Here is an 18,667-nt window from a genome sequence, read left to right as displayed (position 1 = left end):
CCAAGGAGCGAGAACTCTACTCACATGCTAATGGCTGCACCAACCACATAATCCTAATCACATCACATTAGGCAGCACATAACTTTGGCCGTGTCTCCACATGACATGTATCTGACTACCATTATGTAAACTTCATTCTTAATCTGGTCACATAATTAAGCCAATCGCATTACCCTAATCATGTTAGCACTGTGACCTGATTTCCTCACTGTTGCTGGATGATGTGTTGTTATGCTATGCACTAATTTCTTTCTTGATGCAACTTGGCTGATCAGTGCTGCTGTTTGCTACTCAAAAGCTGCAGCACTTATTTTTATTTATTTAACATTTTAACCCATGATTATGTTACCCAATTTTCACCCAGTTCCAATTGCATAAACTCAAGCTGTAATCCTGGGCTCCACTCTCCCTCTGCCAACCTGGGGAGAGCCCTGAACTGAGCTCATGCTTCCTTCAATGCATGAGGAGTGAGCACCTGACAGGGGGGAGGTTCTGCGGTAGGACGTAGCGCGTGGATGGAACACGTTATTCCAACCAGTTCCTTTCCCCTCCATCAGGCACCCCAGCTGGCCAGCGGGAGGCAGTATAGAGACCAGGATTACTGCATGTTTTTTGTGTGAGGGTATAGGCCTACCTACCCTAGGGGACAAGGGGAGAACAGGCAAACTCCAAGATGCAGCACTTCTGAAGTACCTCCAGGTACACAGGTCCCTCTCAGGCAAACCTGCAGACGAAAAACCAATACCTCCTAAGCGCACCACAGTGTCTCTGAGAAGGGTGCAGAGTCGAGCTAGCAAGGCACGGCGGCAGCGCATTACGGCAGGAGTCAACGCGGCATAAGCGAATGATGATGTTAGCTCGCCTTGGCAGCTGCGGCTCTGAGCGCCAGGGCCCGGTGTCGTCGTTGAATGAGGCAGGCAGAGAGAGTGCACGGCTGTAATGGGCCTGGGATGCTGACAGAAAATTAGTTCAGGGAGCACCGGAGGACGGGAGAAGAGTAGGAGAAGTGGCAGATAGCTTGGTGCCACTGCGCTTCACGAACTCACGCACACACACGCACGCACACACACACACACACACACACACACACACACACACACACACACACACACACACACACACACACACACGCGCGCGCACGTTTGCGCGCACTGCGCTACAGTACTCCCTCCCACCTCCATCTGCCTGTTTGTCTGTTCGTTCACGTGCATCCTCTGGGTCCCCGGGGCCCGTCTTGTCATCATGATGTTACGTTCCCTAATCTCAGAGTGGAGGCTGTCTCTGCCCATTATCTGGTTCTCTCGCCCATGGTGTTTTCTTTAGTGTGATGCGAGCCGCTCGCTCTAATGGCTGTAATGATCATAGCTCCTCTCCTCTCCCCTCCTCTCCTCTCCTCTCCTCTCCTCTCCTCTCCTCTCCTCTCCTCTCCTCTCCTCTCCTCTCCCAGTTTGCGACCATTGAGACCATAGTGACCTCGGTTTCCGATGAGTTCCCTAAATACCTGAGGAAACACAAGCCACTGTTCACGCTGATCTGCTGTGCCTGCTTCTTCATCCTGGGATTCCCTATGATCACAGAGGTACACACGCCTCAACTCACACCGTGCACTCTTCTTACACTTTGTTTGTTATGTACCCTGTGCCTTAGAACAGGGTACATACCCCCAAAATAATCATATTTTAACTGGGGTCCCCCCACCCTGACGAGCACTAAGAATTGAGGCATTACATTTTGCATAAAACGGTTCTATTGTGAAAATAGCTACATACTCATTTTTCACAATTTCTGCCTCTAATATTTGACAATTTGGCCAATGTAATTTTTCCCCCTTCATTTTAGAGTTATTAAAAAGTGTGTGCGTGTGCGTGTGCGTGTGCGTGTGCGTGTGTGTGTGTGTGTGTGTGTGTGTGTGTGTGTGTGTGTGTGTGTGTGTGTGTGTGCGCGCGCGTGTTTGCGTGCGTGCGTGCGTGCGTGTGTGTGTGTGTGTGTGTGTGTGTGTGTGTGTGTGCATGTAACAGAGCGGGATGTACATGCTCCAGTTGGTGGATACGTTTGCTGCCTCCTACTCTCTGGTCATTATTGCCATTTTCGAGCTGGTTGGAATCTCTTACCTGTATGGTGAGTATGTGTTTTACATAAATGCATAATACAGTGGCCTTTCGTTTCTGTAAATGTTTCCACTCACAGCAGTTCTATTTAAAGAGGCACTGCATTCTCTTTCTTTTTTTTCTGCAGAAAACTGCACATTTGTGTGTTAACCGATTTAGTGCCATTCCCGAGATATCTCGCGAAATGTACTCGAGTATCTGGAGTGCCATTCCCGAGATATCTTGCGAAAAGTAATATATTACTGTAACGGCGGTTACAGTACCTGGTACAATTAGCGGAAGGTCCGGAGCCGAAATCCGTCGCTGATTTCTCATCATCACGGCTCCACGAGCACAAAATAGTAATCCCATAACATTGAGGCAGACGGGGGATCTCATCTTTAATGTCCATTATCTCAAAACTACACTTTAGAAGCGAAGATGGAGGCAGATGCTCGCTTATATAACACATGTATAAAAGCACTGATCCGAGCCGCCATGACACCACGTAAACAATTCCGGCGCATGACGCGATGACGTCAGACCGGAAGTGTTTACGCTGTGGACTTCTGGCCTTCAAAATAAGACAACGGGAGTGAATGGGGCCTGAGGGAGGCACTCTGGACATTATAATCCGTTAATGTCTGGGGCTCAGAATGGGTTAAAGGGGAATACCACTCATTTTCTTGTACTTTGAACTTTGAGTTGTGTGGAAATAAGAAAAAAGTCTCCCCCTTCTGGGTTGTCTAGAACAGTGATTCTCCGACCCCCAAAATAATCATATTTTAACTGGGGATCCCCTCCACCCTTACGAGTACTAAGAGTTGAGGATTTACGTTTTGTATAACACGGTTCTTGCGAGGCTTTGTGAGCATGTAGATCTGCTATTTTCACAATTTCTGACACTAATATTTGACAATTTGGCCAATATTTAATTTGTCATTTTAGAGGTATTGAAAAGTCCTTAAATTGTCACTTTAGAAATGTGCAGATACCCTCTAAACACTTAAAAATTATGTTGGTTTGTTTACTGTTGAGTGAGAAAACAATGTTGCACATTAAGTTAATCATCTGGGGACACGCCAAAATAATTTGGGACCCCCCTGGAGGTCCTGACCTAGAACTGGAGGATTGATTGTGGGGTCATGTGATCAGTGATATCACGAAGATATACTCTTGCTCATGCCAAAAGAGTACATCTTTATGATGTCATGAGTGGTATTCCCCTTTAAAAAGCTGTATTTATGTGGACACAGCAAGCAGCTCAGGATCTGCTACTTTTGTGCGACACTGCAGTATGATCAAGAAGATCAATTTACGAAAAAAAGTTGAATTATGGAGATACAAGGTTTTCTGTCCGACAGCAACGATCGATCACCCATTTAAGTTCGTCACTGTCCGGCTGAAAACTTGTTTGAAATTTGCATGTTTATTTTTCTTCATAAATTAAAGCCCTGCCTCATCATATAAGACTGTTGCACAAAACTTGCGAAAATAGCAGATCTACAAGCACACAACGCCTTGCGTTTTTGGTTTTGGACATACAAGGTTTCCACCCGACAACAGCGATTTGTAGTCTCACCACCAAGGCATTTCTCTCATTACCCGTCTGTGTGAGGATGGGGACCTCGGTCCTCGGTAACAAACTGTGCTGGTGTTTGTCGGACAATTTATGTAGAAATCAGTTCAGAGAGGAAATTCCCCTGTGGGATCTATAAAGGTATGAAAGCATCTATCTAAGTCCAGGTTGTTCCTATTCGCTTCAATGAGAAACTGAAAGTGCACAGGCATCCTCCATTTTAACTAGAGGAGAAATGTCAACTCCAGATAGATGAAAAAAATATCAAAACCGTGGCATTGCCTCTTTAAATGTCTGTTAATTTAACTCCAACAAAGAGTGTACAGATGTAAGTAAATGGACTTTACTCCAAAGACCTTATTAACCTTACCCTCAAGAGTTTACAGATACAAACAAATTATCCGGTCCATTTCATTCCATTTGTAAACTCTTAAATTAAATTAGCACTGCATGGGAATTTACTGTGTAGAAATTTGCACTGGCAATGAATTTAGACAGCAATAGGCTACATAAAAATAAACGTATTTATATATTTTATATTTCAACAGGCTGTAAGTATACAAAATGTACGGTAGTTGGATTACAGATAATGTATATCAGTTAACATAAGAACATCTTTAAGTTATCCTGATCTGTCTGTCTGTGCTGAATAGTCTTAGGCTTAGTGCTAGTGGAAGATTGAAGTGCAATTATATTCCTCACCACTAGGTGTCTCTGTTGTTGCATATGTCATGTGATGTTAGATTAATTGTGCCATAAGTAAACCATGTAGGGACAAAACAAGGGCTCTTCTCCAATTTGTCAAACTATCAACACAAATGATATATTGAAATGATTGGACGACTGACTCCACATTAGTCGGCCAATTCCGCTGCCAGGTATCCGTCAATAAAGGCATTGAGAATGGATCAGTCTGCTGTCTCGCTTATCGTAAAGATGTCTCTCATTCCTGTCATTCCGTCATGCGCACGCACGCACGCACGCACGCACGCACGCACGCACGCACGCACGCACGCACGCATGCACGCACTCACGCACGCACGCACGCACGCACGCACGCACGCACGCACGCACGCACGCACGCACGCACGGATTTGACTGCGCGGGACCTTAATAAATGTGAGCTGTGTGTCTCCTCTGTTGGCAGGTCTGCAGAGGTTCTGTGAGGACATTGAGATGATGATTGGGTTCCAGCCAAACCGCTTCTGGAGAGTCTGCTGGGCCTTTGTGACTCCAACTATTCTGACTGTATGTTTGCCTTTGTTCCTCAAACAGAATAAAAACACGCGTATGCGTGCCGTGTACACACGCGTGCGCACGCACACACAAGCGCGCACATACGCACACACGCAGGCCCGCACGCACGCACGCACGCACGCACGCATGCACACACGCACACCCACACACACACACACACACACACACACACACACACACACACACACACACACACACACACACACAATCTCCCGAATTGGGTATAGTGCTGCCAATACCAATACCTCCTTCATCCACCAGCTACCAAACTGCACATGCCTTAAAATGTATCAGAGACAGTGGACAGCATTGCAACTAATACACCTCTGTACATTGGTGCAGAAAACTATCCATACATACCATAGAGCTATATAAAAATCACACCCAGTGTGAAGTGAGTGGTGCTATTTGTGAGTTTCATAAAATATAAAAAATAATAATTTGACATATGGAAGATGTGATGGTGCAGATGTATACATTGGATTAATATAATTAGTGCGGTTGGATATTTTTGGATAATTAATTTGCGCAGATGGATTCGGATGACCTCAAAAAGCCTATCAGCACTTAACAACTTCAAAGGTTAAGTCAATATTGTCGAAAAGCCGACGTGTCGTAGTGGCAACGTGTCACCAATTCGGAGTGGCGTTGTCTATAGAAAAGTGGGGACACCCCGCCATTTCGACCCATTGAAGTCAATTGTCGAAATGCCGACATGTCGAAGTGCCGACGTGTAACCGTAGGATGGGGCAGGACATAGTTAGCTATTTTTAGTTAGTTATGTTGGATACTTCCTCCAAAAGACCCTTTTAGAAATTCCAACCCCTGCCTGTGTAACATTCTCTGTCATCTCCCCTCATCCTGGTGTGGTCTGTAGGGCATTCTGGGTCTGAGCCTCTACCAGTGGAAGGGGATGACCTATGAAGACTACACCTACCCAGCCTGGTCCATGGTGATGGGCTGGCTGATGGTCATCTGCTCCGTCATATGGATCCCCATCATGTTCTTCGTCAAGATGTACCTCGCGCCGGGCTCCTTCACTGAGGTACGCGTGCATCATGGGCCAGACACACAAACAAGCAAATAGACCCTTTTCCACTACGAGGTGGAACCAGAACTTTCCAGAACCTGAACCTATTTTCTTTTTCTGGTTTTGTTTCCTAGCACATGGCCCGGTTTCAGACATGATATGGTTCTGGGAACCTTTTTTAGGTCCTGCACTTAGAGTTGTGGGAACCTAGCACTGCTGCTCTTTTCTGGGACCTTCCTGGTTATGTCTGGTTATATGGAAATGTAAGCAGAACTTGGTCCCGGAACTTCACAGATTCTTGAAAGTTCTTGGTTCTTGAAAGTTCTGGTTCTAGTTCTGGTTTGGCCCTGTAGTGGAGAAGGGGCTTTTATGTGCTTATAGACACACACACACACACACACACACACACACACACACACACACACACACACACACACACACACACACACACACACACACACACACACACTGGGATGGGACGATAATCGCTATTATCATTCATCAAGTTAAAAAAACACTCACAATAATCGTATTGTGGAGATTTACAGTACATTTATCATGAAATTATCCTCCGTCATGCACTGGGATCAATTCACCTTTAATTTGGCGAGCTGCATATCCGGTAGATCGTCTATATTTTGGGCAAATGTTCCACCCCAGGATAATGGGATGCTGGGGATGCTGGGGATATTTTTGATTATTGCGATAATATGGTAAACCACAATTTCTTCTGGTCACAATAATTGTGACATGAAAGTTTCAATATCGTCCCATCCCTAACACACACACACACACACGCACACGCACACGCACGCACACGCACACACACAAACACAAACACACACACACGTCATTTCTGAGTAATCAATAGTCTTATCCCTGTCTCATTAGGCGGTGCGAGGCGCGCTGCTGGCTGAGTATTAATTTGGCCGTATTGCACTGGCAGTCTAGCGGGTCCCTCCTAAATACTCTGATTAATGAGCATTGATAGCTGGCAGTAGACACAGCAGCAGGCATCTCCGTGTCTGTCTTCAATTGATACCACGTAGATGTACTTTTTTGCAATATGTAAGTGAGGAGTGTCCATCACACATACTGTGATATTGTCATAACTTATAGCTAGTGCAGGGGTCTTCAACGTTATCAGGCCAAGGACCCCTTAGTTGAGAGAGAGATGAAGCAGGGACCCCCCACAACCTTTTCATAGATTCCATAGTAGCACAATCATCAGTGTATTTTGGATTCATGTCAATTTGTGTTTTCAAATATTTAACCACTTGAACATACTTAAAGGAACTATAGTCAACTTTTTCTTGAAAAACGGATGCTAAAATAAAAATAATGTTTCGAAAATATTTTATAAAAAAATAAGCTTCATATATGTGTTTCTATTAAAAAATGACCACAAAAAGCGTAAAATAATGATAAAATAATCATTTTGGCCATGTCAGACCGACACTTTGTTTACATTCTAGTCTACAGACTAGGATGTAAACAAAGTGTCGGCCCTACAATGAAAAAGTTGACTATAGCTCCTTTAATAAACTTGACCTTTCACTCTGTACTTAGTCTGCTCGTTTTCCCCTCTACACCAAAGCTCTTTGCCAAAAATAGCCGATCTACAAGCTCACAATGCCTCGCAGCGCGAGGCGTTGTGAGGTCCCGGACCCCCTGTTGATGACCCCTGAGCTAGTGTATTGTATAGCCTATTGCAGGTTGCTATGCAGAGTCGTGGCTTAACCAGTTAATGCACAAACACTTTCAGCAATTACCCAGAAAACATTGATCTATGTTAGTTGAGACCTAAAGGACTATTTATTCATGATGTTAAATTGGCAATTCATTATTTGACTGCTGACAACAGCCATATTGTTTATAATTAAAAGTGAAAGAAGGCAATAAAAGTTTCTGAAATTAATAGACAATTCATCACACAAAGCACTGCAAACTAATTGGGGAACGGAGAGGTGGTAGAGTTTTTGTTAAAGAAAAAAATCTGAATTTATTGGCTTTAGCATTTATGCAATTCATTAAGAAAAACATGTTTTGAATAGAAATGAGTTCTTCAGGCACACTAATGTTTTTCAAGGCACACCAAAGCCCTAAAAGTCAATAAAAAAGTAATGTAATACATTTCAGTAATAAGTGATTATCAACAAATTCAGTTTGATAACATAAAAATTACTCGCTTAAATCCTATATATATACCATTGACCAGGGTCCCCTTGGGCTAAACGGTAAATGGTGCATTTATATAGTGCTTTTTATCCAAAGCGCTTTACATTACATTCACCCATTCACACACAATCATACACCGATGGAGGAGGAAACCATGTAAGGCGCCAACCTGCACATCGGGAGCAATTAGGGAGTCTTGCTCAAGGACACTTGGACACTAACTCTGAGTGAGCCCAGTATCGAACTGGGAAAGTCAAGGTTCCCACCCAGCCATTCTACCGGCCACTCTACCCCTGAGCCACCGCCGCCCCGTGGCTCTAACCTTGGCCCATTCCTTTCGTTCCCCCTCTACACCAAAACTCTTTGCCGAAAACAGACCATTTACCGCACGTTGTGAGCTTGTAGAGTGGCTATTACCGCAGAACGTTTGGTTATTATTATGACATGCCCAGGGTTCACGTGGTTCAAGTTAACATTTGAAGGTTCTGGTGAGAATTGATCTTAGAGGACAATAGTTGGCAAAGCACATTTCTAAGCAATCACTCTCTAAGCACATGTTTCTATGCTGTTATAAACATGTTCCTTGTGTGCTCTCTCTCTCTCTCTCTCTCTCTCTCTCTCTCTCTCTCTCTCCCTCTCTCCCTCTCATATCGCAGCGTCTTAAGCTGGTGTGCTCCCCTCAGCCAGACTGGGGTCCCTTCCTGATGAAGCACCGCGGAGAACGCTACAAGAACATGATCGACCCCCTGGGCACCAACTCCCTGGGCCTCAAGCTGCCCCCCAAAGACTACCAGCTGGGCACCTACCAGTAGCAGCCAGTGCCACTGGTGGCAAGACCACAACCACAACCACAGCCATCCACCACCACCACCACTACTACTACGTCTACTAACAATACTACTACTACTACTACTACTAGTCCTACTACTACTACTACTAGTCCTACTACTACTACTACTACTAACACTACTACAGTACTACAACTAATACTGCTGCTACTACTACTACTACTACTAGTGGTGTGTTCTAGTTTTCTTGGAGGGATGCGATAATCATTCCCTGCACGCCATGCACGTGCGTGGTCGTGGTCACACGCTAGCTGGTTTTCTGTGGTCGAAATGGTTAGCAGAGGGCTACGCTTAAAGACAAAGAAAAAATTCTGCACATGACGTATGTAGTGTAAGTGTAGTGTAGGTAGAACACACCACTAACTACTACTACTAGTAGTACTACTAGTACTACTAGTAGTAGTAGTACTACTACTAATACTGCTACTGTTATTACCACTAATACCACAGGGGCACCGAGGTGTCCAGACCCGACTGACCCGTCCTCCTCTTCCTCCCTTCTACCTTCTCTCCACCTTTCCACACACACACACACACACACACACACACACACACACACACACACACACACACACACACACACACACACACACACACACACACACACACACACACACACACACACACACACACACACACACACACACACGCCTCCTCTCCTGGCCGCTGACCTGGATGAGAGACTAATCTTCCCCTCTGTTCCGTTCCGTTCCGTTCCTGTCCTCCATTCCCTCCAGCGTGGACAGACTGCCCAGGTGGAACCATGCACCCCCCGAGGTTCTTTTTGTACCCCGTTACGTGACACAGATTATTCCACAACCCTCAACCAGGGTTCTTTGTTCTGACAGGAGAAGAAAAAGAAAAAAATATATACATACATGTATGTGTCATTAAATGACACTGACTGCACTTGCAATATTAGACTCAGTGTAGCCCGCTCTCCGCGGAATTACGTGTGCGTGTGTGTGTGTATGCGTGTGTGTATACGCCGTTGTTACGGGCGTATTCTTTTCGTGCATTGAGAAAATGAAGCATCCCGGCGGGAAGCGAATGCAGGAAAAAAACTAAATTAAGAGAAAACGGATTGAGGGGACCGAGAAGTGGAGTCTCATTTTGGAGGGGAACCTGTGGTGGATTCCGTTTGTATACAAAATCACATAGGCAATACACATAATACCAACTGCCTGGGAGAAAAGAAAAAGAAAAAAAAATAACTCAAAGAAATGCAGTATACGTTATCACGTTATCACGTTTTGTTCCTGCCCGATATGATATATATACAGTATATTTATTCACACTATGCTACTGTGCTGTCTCTCTTGCTTTGTCATAGATACGGTAGATTACGAGATCTGCTAATTGTGCCATCTGCTCCCCCCCAATGGGTAAACAATACATCCCACTCTTCCTCGCTATATCTTTGCCTGGGATGTCTTTGCAGTGCTAAGTCTAGTTCCTTCCCTGAAACCTGGAGGGGACAATTTGTAACACCCTTGCTACTTCTCTGTTTACGAATTCTAATCGCTATCCTGTCTATTATAATATGATGGAAATGTAGCCCATTCCTATAATCTCCATTAGTGTAGTGTAGTCTAACCTTTCATTTTAGGGGCTAATTGCTTATAACGTGCAATTCGAAGTTAGAAAACAAACTTCCTCCAAGTGTCCACAACGGTCCAAATTTCTGTTCCTCTGTGCATATTAATCTTAGTGTGTGTTTATTGCTATAGAATATGTGTCGTGATCTTGTCCTGCCATCTGTGAAAGCCATTGTTCGTCAATATACACAAACTCTGTACGGTACCAGTGCAATATTTACACTTTTAGGTATATTATCGTACCACAGGGGGGGAGAGAGAGAGAGAGAGAGGATGTATGTTTCGTATGTTTATGTCCGTGCGTATTAGTTACTCCAATGTTGCTAGCTGCGTAGGTCTAGCTATCTATATCTTGTACAAAAAAAGTAAAACTTACAAAAAGAAATGTGCTGATGTAGCAAGGGTGTGCAAAGACGTCACAGCCTCCCAATGATGTTAGGATCAGCTGTGTGTTTAGTTTGTAGATACTTATTGGAAAGTTGGCTAGAATATGGCCTCTTTCTTTCCTGGAAGTGTACTTGTCTCTTGTGTGTGGTAGAACTGGGGACCACTTTGCCATTTTAAATGTCTCCTCTTCTCAGTCAGTGTGTCCTCATGAAACAGGGTCTCAGGTATACTTGATTCCATTGGCCTACTGCTGCACTCCTAGGAATAACGTCATCCAACCGGGAAGAAACACTGTAAAGTCCTGCATACTGATTTAACTGAGCGTGTGCAAGTATAACCACGTTTGGTTACATTTGTACACACTTGGAGTAAAAAAAAAGATTTGACTGTGAAGAAGTAGCAGAGCTGCCCCAATGCCGAGTCACGGACAAAAGAACAACGTGAAGTAAACGTATCAAAGCCAGTGGCCAAAATCCTTGACTGCGTGCCTGTTCTCAGCTTTATGCCCACTGGAATTTCTTTGACACGGCATTCTGCGAGTGTCTGCTCAGAAATGCCTTGTAAAGACTGAGTTTTCGTTCATGCCGGTACAGTTTGAGTCAATCAAAGTGTGGTTATGAATCGAGCACATATTTCCCTTTAAGCTGTGCTGAATACACAACGGCAGCGGCACGCACACGGCCAACTGTGAGGGAAGTTTAGAGGTCAGAGAGTCTTCACGCAGCTGTCACTCTGCTACAGACGGACGGAACATGATTGTCCAGTCCGGTCCTGTCCTCTGCAAGACATACGAACACCTCCCAAATTGCTTTGCTTATTACATGCCAGGCAAACCAATCTGCCTTTTGTTAGTGTGCTGCCAACCAATTACCTTCAAAGTAGCACCTTACATCCTGTCGAAAAGCAATCAGTCTTTTCCACTCTTCTCACAGCTTGATATACGTTTTCATATTGACTCAACATCTTGATTGGCTCTATTTATGCGTTTAACACTGCAGGCATCTAGCGGCTGACTGGCGTGGGTTTTAGGTATTAAGGGGTGCTGGAGGCAGCGTGGATGCAACAAGACAATGTTGCATCACATGGGGTGTAAAGGTTTTGCCTACCCTCTTTTCATTACCATGACATCAATTCATTAAATAAAAATAATAAATTAATAAACAGGTCATGGAGATAACAGAACAAAATATGAACAAAATCAGTTAATGAGCACAAATTCCCTGTCTTTAGGTAGCTTGCTTGTTGTGCTAGAGCGTTGCTTTTGTTAAGATCCAGTGCATCTCCCAAATCTAGACAATTCATCAAGTCTTAGTGTGTGTTTTGTATGTGTGTGTGTGCGTGCGTGTGTGTGTGTGTGTGTGTGTGTGTGTGTGTGTGTGTGTGTGTGTGTGTGTGTGTGTGTGTGTGTGTGTGTGTGTGTGTCTGTCTGTCTGTCTGTGTGTGTGTGCACTGTGTCTGTGTCCGTCTCCGTCTCTATATTCAATTTTAGCCTGCAGTCTGTGTCAATCAGTTGTTTTTGCGTGGTCTGTGCCAGGGTAAGTGACTGAAAGAAGCAGAGCATGTAGGTCATCCTCCTTCGCTTGGCCAGATGTTCTGACCGATGCTAAGATCCTAAGACCACCTTTATCAACACAGACTCAGCACAAACAAATGAGATTTTTTAAACACTCGATGATGCAGTTATTTGGCAAATGCTTGCTGGGAGGCGAGGATGATTGTAAGAGCTAACTAAGCTTTTTAGCCTAATGCCTAATGTAGCCATATGCCTCTGACCGTCTTCTTGTGTGCTCCACGGCTTTCTGCCGGATACATATAAACTTTGTAGTGAGACATGAAAGAATAAGCTTTTCATGCCCCGAGATAGATTTTAATGTTTATTTTTTTTTTTCCTTTTTCTTTTCTAAGTGTGTTCTTAGTGATGTTTGATATTGAGAGTTGTATGTGTCTCCATGTACAGTATGTTTCCATCTTCACTGGACTCCTCTTTTTTTGGGCTTAGGAGCCAGTTTTGGGACAGTTTTTCCGAATCACAAGATTTTACGGTGAAGCGCTTGCATGTGTGATTTGTGTTGCTGTACTTTTGATGTCCATTGTATAGTAATTGCCCTGCCCCCCCCCCCCTTCTATTTCAATATTGTGCGTCCTTGCATGTTTACTTTAGAGAACCTTTAATTTACACCCAATAACTAACAAACCGAGGGTTGCTTTTCCTTTCCTTCTCTAAGAAGGAAAAAAGAAAAGAAAAAATTTTTTTTCAATTTGCAATGCCTGCAGGTCAACGTTGGGCAGTATATAGGTAACCAAAGAAAGAAGAGATCTTTATAAAGGATTGTAGTGAGAAAAAACTAAAAACTAAAAAACAAAAAACAAAAACAAAAAAAAAACTAAGATTGTAGGAGAGAAAAAGGGAACTTGCTGTATGTGTTTAGGAGAACGAGATACTGCCACCCACATCCCATCTAGTGTTCCTTGATGTTTGCCAATATGTTACAAAACATCTTCAGGTAACCATTGGCCTTATAGATGTCCTCCAACAGTAGAATATCGTATGTAATTTCAAAATGAACAACACAAGAGTAGCTTATTGTCTGTCTCATATGATACCAGTATATTCCTATTGTTAATGTATTTTGTGTCATTTTGGCACTTTATTGTGTGACCTATGGATGCATAGGTTAAATTTCTAATTACTTGGGTAATGTCATATATTTCTGTGAGTCCTATGTGAGGTACTGCTGCCTATGGATATAGATATGTGCCTCCAATCGCTCATCACATCCTTTGGTTTGAACATAGAGAGTAGATATATATATAATAGATATATATGTTTTCAATTCAATGTGTGATATAAAAAAATATAGATGTATATACTATATATATGTGAAATGCATTATTTATTTTGAATGTCATCAATCCTTGAGGCCCTACCTCAGATTTTGTATTTATGTATAGAAATGCAATTGGATTATAGTATCTTTGCCAATAATAATATCGCTATTCTATCATGAAATGTATAACGTATAAATCAATAAATAAATGTAATTGTTTTCATTGGGTTTTTTCCACCTTCTACTGTTTTCACTGACAAATGTGTTGCTGCAGTATTCGTAGACACCACTTGGTGGAGCTATTATCAATCCTTCATGAATTGAATACAAGGGACCACAATGGAAACAAGCCCATCTGGCTTTTTGTGTTATCCTTTTAACAATCCTTGTAAACCGTACCTCTGTACAATCTGAAAACTGCTAATAAAGTATTCAATCAATCAATCAAATTAGGTCAAACCATACAATTTCAATCCTATGATTAAAGATATAGAATTTAATACTATTGCATATAGGCTCTGTTGTAAGACACCACAACTCCCTAAGGCTGGACTCACACATATGCGTGAAACATCTTCTCCGTATCGTCTGAGAATGGCCACTGGGAGCGCCGTCCTGATGTATTGTCAATGGAAGGTTGTTTGTTTTTTTGTCGTTGCCGTGTCTCTAGCTCAACCACAGCCTGTCTTTTGGCCAAGAGACACGGCAACGACAAAACACCAAACAACCTTCCATTGACAATGCATTAGTACGGCGTTCCCAGTGGCCATTCTCAGACGATACGGAGAAGATGTTTCACGCAAATGTCTGTACGGCGCCTAACGGAGCACCATTTGTCTGTTTATTTTAACGATCATGTACAAAATAACAGGATGTAATGATTATAATCAAATTATAATAGGATATACTGTAAAGTATCAACTGTAATCTCGACATTATCCTAATGTGGGAAGAAGTGACATAAAGGTTTGTTAGAAGATGCATTATCGTTGTGAGAATGTTCTCTCCTCCACGTCATCAGTGCCCATAAGTGGGATTGGTAAAAGGGCCTTTCTGTGTGGAGTTTGTATGTTCTCCCCATGTCTCCTAGGGTAGGTACCCTCACAAAAACAGGCCGTAATCCTGGTCTTTATACTGCATCCCCCTAGCCAGCCGGGGCGACTGATGGAGGGTAAAGGAACTGGTTGGAATAACGTGTTCCTTCCACGCGCTGTCCAACCGGGGAAACTCCCCCTGTCAGGTGAAAAGAACAACTTGGACTCCTCATGCATAGAAGGAAGCATGAGGTGAGTCCGTTGCTCTCCCCAGGTTGGCAGAGGGAGTGTAGCGCTCAGGATTACATTAGATATATTGACACCGGGTGAAAAATGGGTTACACAATGGTGGGATAAAATTTTAAGTTTAAAAAAAGAAGATACATTATTGTGGATTCATGTTCTGACCAAGCAAAATGCTGTTTGAATATTATTTAAGAAAGGCACCCTATCTCTTAAGAGAGTTAAATAGTTAAAATTGTAAATTAGCCTATCCTAAATAGTTTTTCTCTGCTTCCTTCTGTCTGTCTTACACAAGCATTAAATATGGGTAGGCCTATCTTATATAACAAAATCCATCATGTTGGCATCAAAGCATTAACATATTCTTGGTTATTTATGAGGGAACTGTGATCAAAGGCCAAGACAAGAGATTCTGAAAAGACGTGCGATTTGATTGCTCCTCAAGGCATATTGTTTGTTTGCACATGCCAAGATTTGTCACTAAACACCTCACTTCACCGTAGCACGGAGGTGTCTGGATACGTATTCCACATGGTGAAATTTGCATGCAATTCCAGTTAGACGTTCGGTTCCGGTGATACGTCCACTGACAACACACAGGAAGCAGAAATACAGCGGTTTATCAACTTTGGCTTGCTCCATTTTCTCAAAATGTTTGATTGGTTGTTTGTTACTACGGTGTCAATTATTGTGTGGTGGTTGGAAATGTAGTCTCTAGTACTCCAGAGCACAGGGAATACAAAGTGGAGACCACACTATATATTCTTCATCCGCAAACTAGGCTTAAGTGCTGTGAACAATACCACAGATAATATATTTCAATCTCCTGCCAGGAGGTCCCCGAATACAGACTTAATTTGTCTGAAGAGCGTGAGGCCTCTTTACAAAGTAAAACCTGATCTGACCCCTGGGTATTTAACCGTTTAGACCTGAAAGGCTGTGTTGAGGCAAGGTTCAACCTATAGAGTCAGCTCTGCTCCCCACTGGCAAATCCATTCCTGACATTTCTATTGGAGGGCCAGAGAGAAAAAAGCTTTGATGTGCACACGGTTCTGTCTCCTCTGCCAGTGTTGCAGTGACACTGAAGTGTTTAACATTCTGATCATGGCTGCCGGTTTTCTTCCACCCAGTTTTTCCTACACTAGACAGACACTTTATTTGCATTAGCATCAGTTAAAGTTCCCCAACCCAAAGGCTTGAAAACGCCAGACTTGTTGTGCAGACTACTGTCAGACTAGTGTGTACAGTATCTATTCTGCATCTATGTAGCATTTGGCAAGACCCAAATTCAGAGTGAACATTTTTAACTAAAAACTTTGCTTCTGGGGGTCCGTGGAACAAAATAAAATCGGCCTATATCAGTGGTTCTCAAACTTTGTCTTGTCAAGGAATATTTTGTGCCACGGACCCCCAGAAGCAAAGATTTGAATTACCGGTAAACATGTCCACTCTGAATTTGGGTCTTTCCAAATGCTAGATGCAGAATGCATCAGACTACAGCTATATGCTAAGTGGACATTCTTCATATCAGCTTAAATGAAGTTGAATTGACCTTGACATTCCCCCAAACTCTCGCAACAACCTCTGCCCTGCGGCAGTGAAATTAATGAAGTAAGTGCGATTTTTATATTTGACCTTGCAATGATGATAAATTGGTATAGGTTTGACATCAATAGGCCTACATTGGGTTTGTCTTAAACAGGCATATTATGTGTATTGTTGGCCTACTACATAATGTCTCGCACATGCAGGTTGTGTGCGCCCCCTGCTGCCCACATACATGAATGGTTTTCAAAAAATGTCTTGCATTTGTAACTCAGTAAAAAATATAAGAACATGCATCAGTCTAAATAAAGAGTTTGTATTACATACATTTAAGATGAAATGTCATCATCACATGTATGGTACAGATCCCTGGAGTGGCCATTGAGAGAGAGAGAGAAAGAAATTATAGGCCTATACATATTAACTTGTGGCCACAACATAAGGCTCCATCCATAGTATGGGATGGAGAACTATTTTTCCTACTAAAAAGGGAAAAGGCAGAGAAAAAAAATATGAAAAAAATATAGAGAGATGTAAAAAAAGTTTGTTATATGTCGCAGAATAAAGAATACAAATAAATCATTGGTGTTACTTAAAACATGATTATGAAGAATTCATAATAAATATTGCTCAATATGCAACATTAATGATCTCCATTTGATAAAGGTCTAGTAATTATTTTTGTAGGAATCTGGATCTGGACTTTTAAGTAGGCTAATGTTCATATCACATGTGTGGACTAGCCTACTGTCATTTAATTATGGACAAAATTCTGATGCAATTATAGGTTTGTTTTGTGACTTTTGAAAAATCGAAACATGACAAGTAGCCTAGCATATAGGCTACAGCAGAGAGCGAATCAAAAATATTTTTTCATTATTCATTATAATTTAGAAAATGTCATTCTCTCACAGAGGAAATATTTATTCTCATATAGTTAGTGTTTATTTTCTATCCAAAAAGTACCCGTCCTCCATAGACTGATTTGAGCACTACAAATATTAGGCTACTAGCCTACAGCCCAAAAACGTCATGTGAGAAGTTCTCACAGACAGTTACACCTGCGCTTGATTGTCATCTCATTAAAATGCTGTGGCTAGCCGCCAGCCTAGCCTTCACCATATCCTCTCTAGTCAAGTGACAGAGTTAAAACAGATTTATCAGTGCATGCATGTGTTGTAAAATGTGCCCTTTTAGTGTTAACTTCGGCCGTGGAATTGAATGGGATTCAGTTCCCCTGTGTCTGCCGGGGTTTTGAGAAGTCCGGAGACGGTGACAGGAAAGGTTACACATGGCTCAAAGTAGGCTACACTTGTTAGCATATTTGGATGGACAATAATCAACCTATTAGCTAAAGCTACCATGCTACCATGTTAAAACATTGTTACCATGTTAAAAACATTGTTGAAAACATGGTAGGCCCTATGGGTAGGCCCCCATAGGGCCTACCATGTTTTCAACAAGGAAACATTGAGGGAAAACAGAGCTCTGAGCTACCATCAGCTGTCAGAGTAGCCTATAGCTACATCTGGCCACATTGGAGGAAAGGATGTCTTGACTTCTTGGTCCATGAGGAATTCCTTCAACACGCATGGACATCAACTCTTCACTCCAACGTTAGACACACACCCAGTAATAGCCCACAATCACAGAAGTGCACCAGCTACCACCAGGTAGGTTTTATGTAAATGTATTTCTTAATAGGTTAATCGCATGAAATATCCATTTAACCTCAAAATGGCCCACTCAACTCTGGGCCATTTGTGGTGCACAAAATAAACTGTAGACCATTTTATAGAGGGTATGCACGTGACATCATCATACCTGGAAGTTATGCAGGAACGCCGCATGATTTTTTTCGTAATGGCAAGCCCCACCCTGGCAGCGTGTGATTGGCCTGCAGCAGTCCAAGGCACTACAGTCCCTTTGAGCCGCATTGTCGCTATGTCTACATGTTATCTTTTCGACGGCCCAACTCTACCCCTAACGCTAAACCTAACCTCCGTGGGGTGTAGTCAGAAAAAGTGGCACGACCTGGATATGAACATTTAGA

At 42.8% G+C, this 18,667-nt stretch overlaps 1 protein-coding gene across 2 annotated transcripts in view; it reads left to right on the top strand.

Annotated features, from left to right (window-relative positions):
• The window catches only part of slc6a5 (solute carrier family 6 member 5), a gene marked incomplete at both ends in the record, with an annotated part of 23,033 nt that extends 14,090 nt beyond the window's left edge, over positions 1–8,943 (top strand). For both annotated transcript variants that reach the window (XM_080729684.1, XM_080729685.1), the window contains 5 exons: positions 1,448–1,579; positions 2,019–2,118; positions 4,814–4,914; positions 5,801–5,968; positions 8,788–8,943. In XM_080729684.1, coding sequence (XP_080585810.1) covers positions 1,448–1,579; positions 2,019–2,118; positions 4,814–4,914; positions 5,801–5,968; positions 8,788–8,943 — 657 coding nt within the window. The remainder of the gene's footprint in view (positions 1–1,447; positions 1,580–2,018; positions 2,119–4,813; positions 4,915–5,800; positions 5,969–8,787) is intronic.
• Between the last annotated feature and the right edge of the window lie 9,724 nt (positions 8,944–18,667).

Source organism: Nannobrachium achirus (assembly GCF_963921795.1).
Source record: "Nannobrachium achirus genome assembly, chromosome: 7".
Taxonomy (NCBI): Eukaryota; Metazoa; Chordata; class Actinopteri; order Myctophiformes; family Myctophidae; genus Nannobrachium; species Nannobrachium achirus.
The sequence above is the reverse complement of the archived record's forward strand: the minus strand, read 5'-3'. Positions and strand labels throughout refer to the sequence as shown.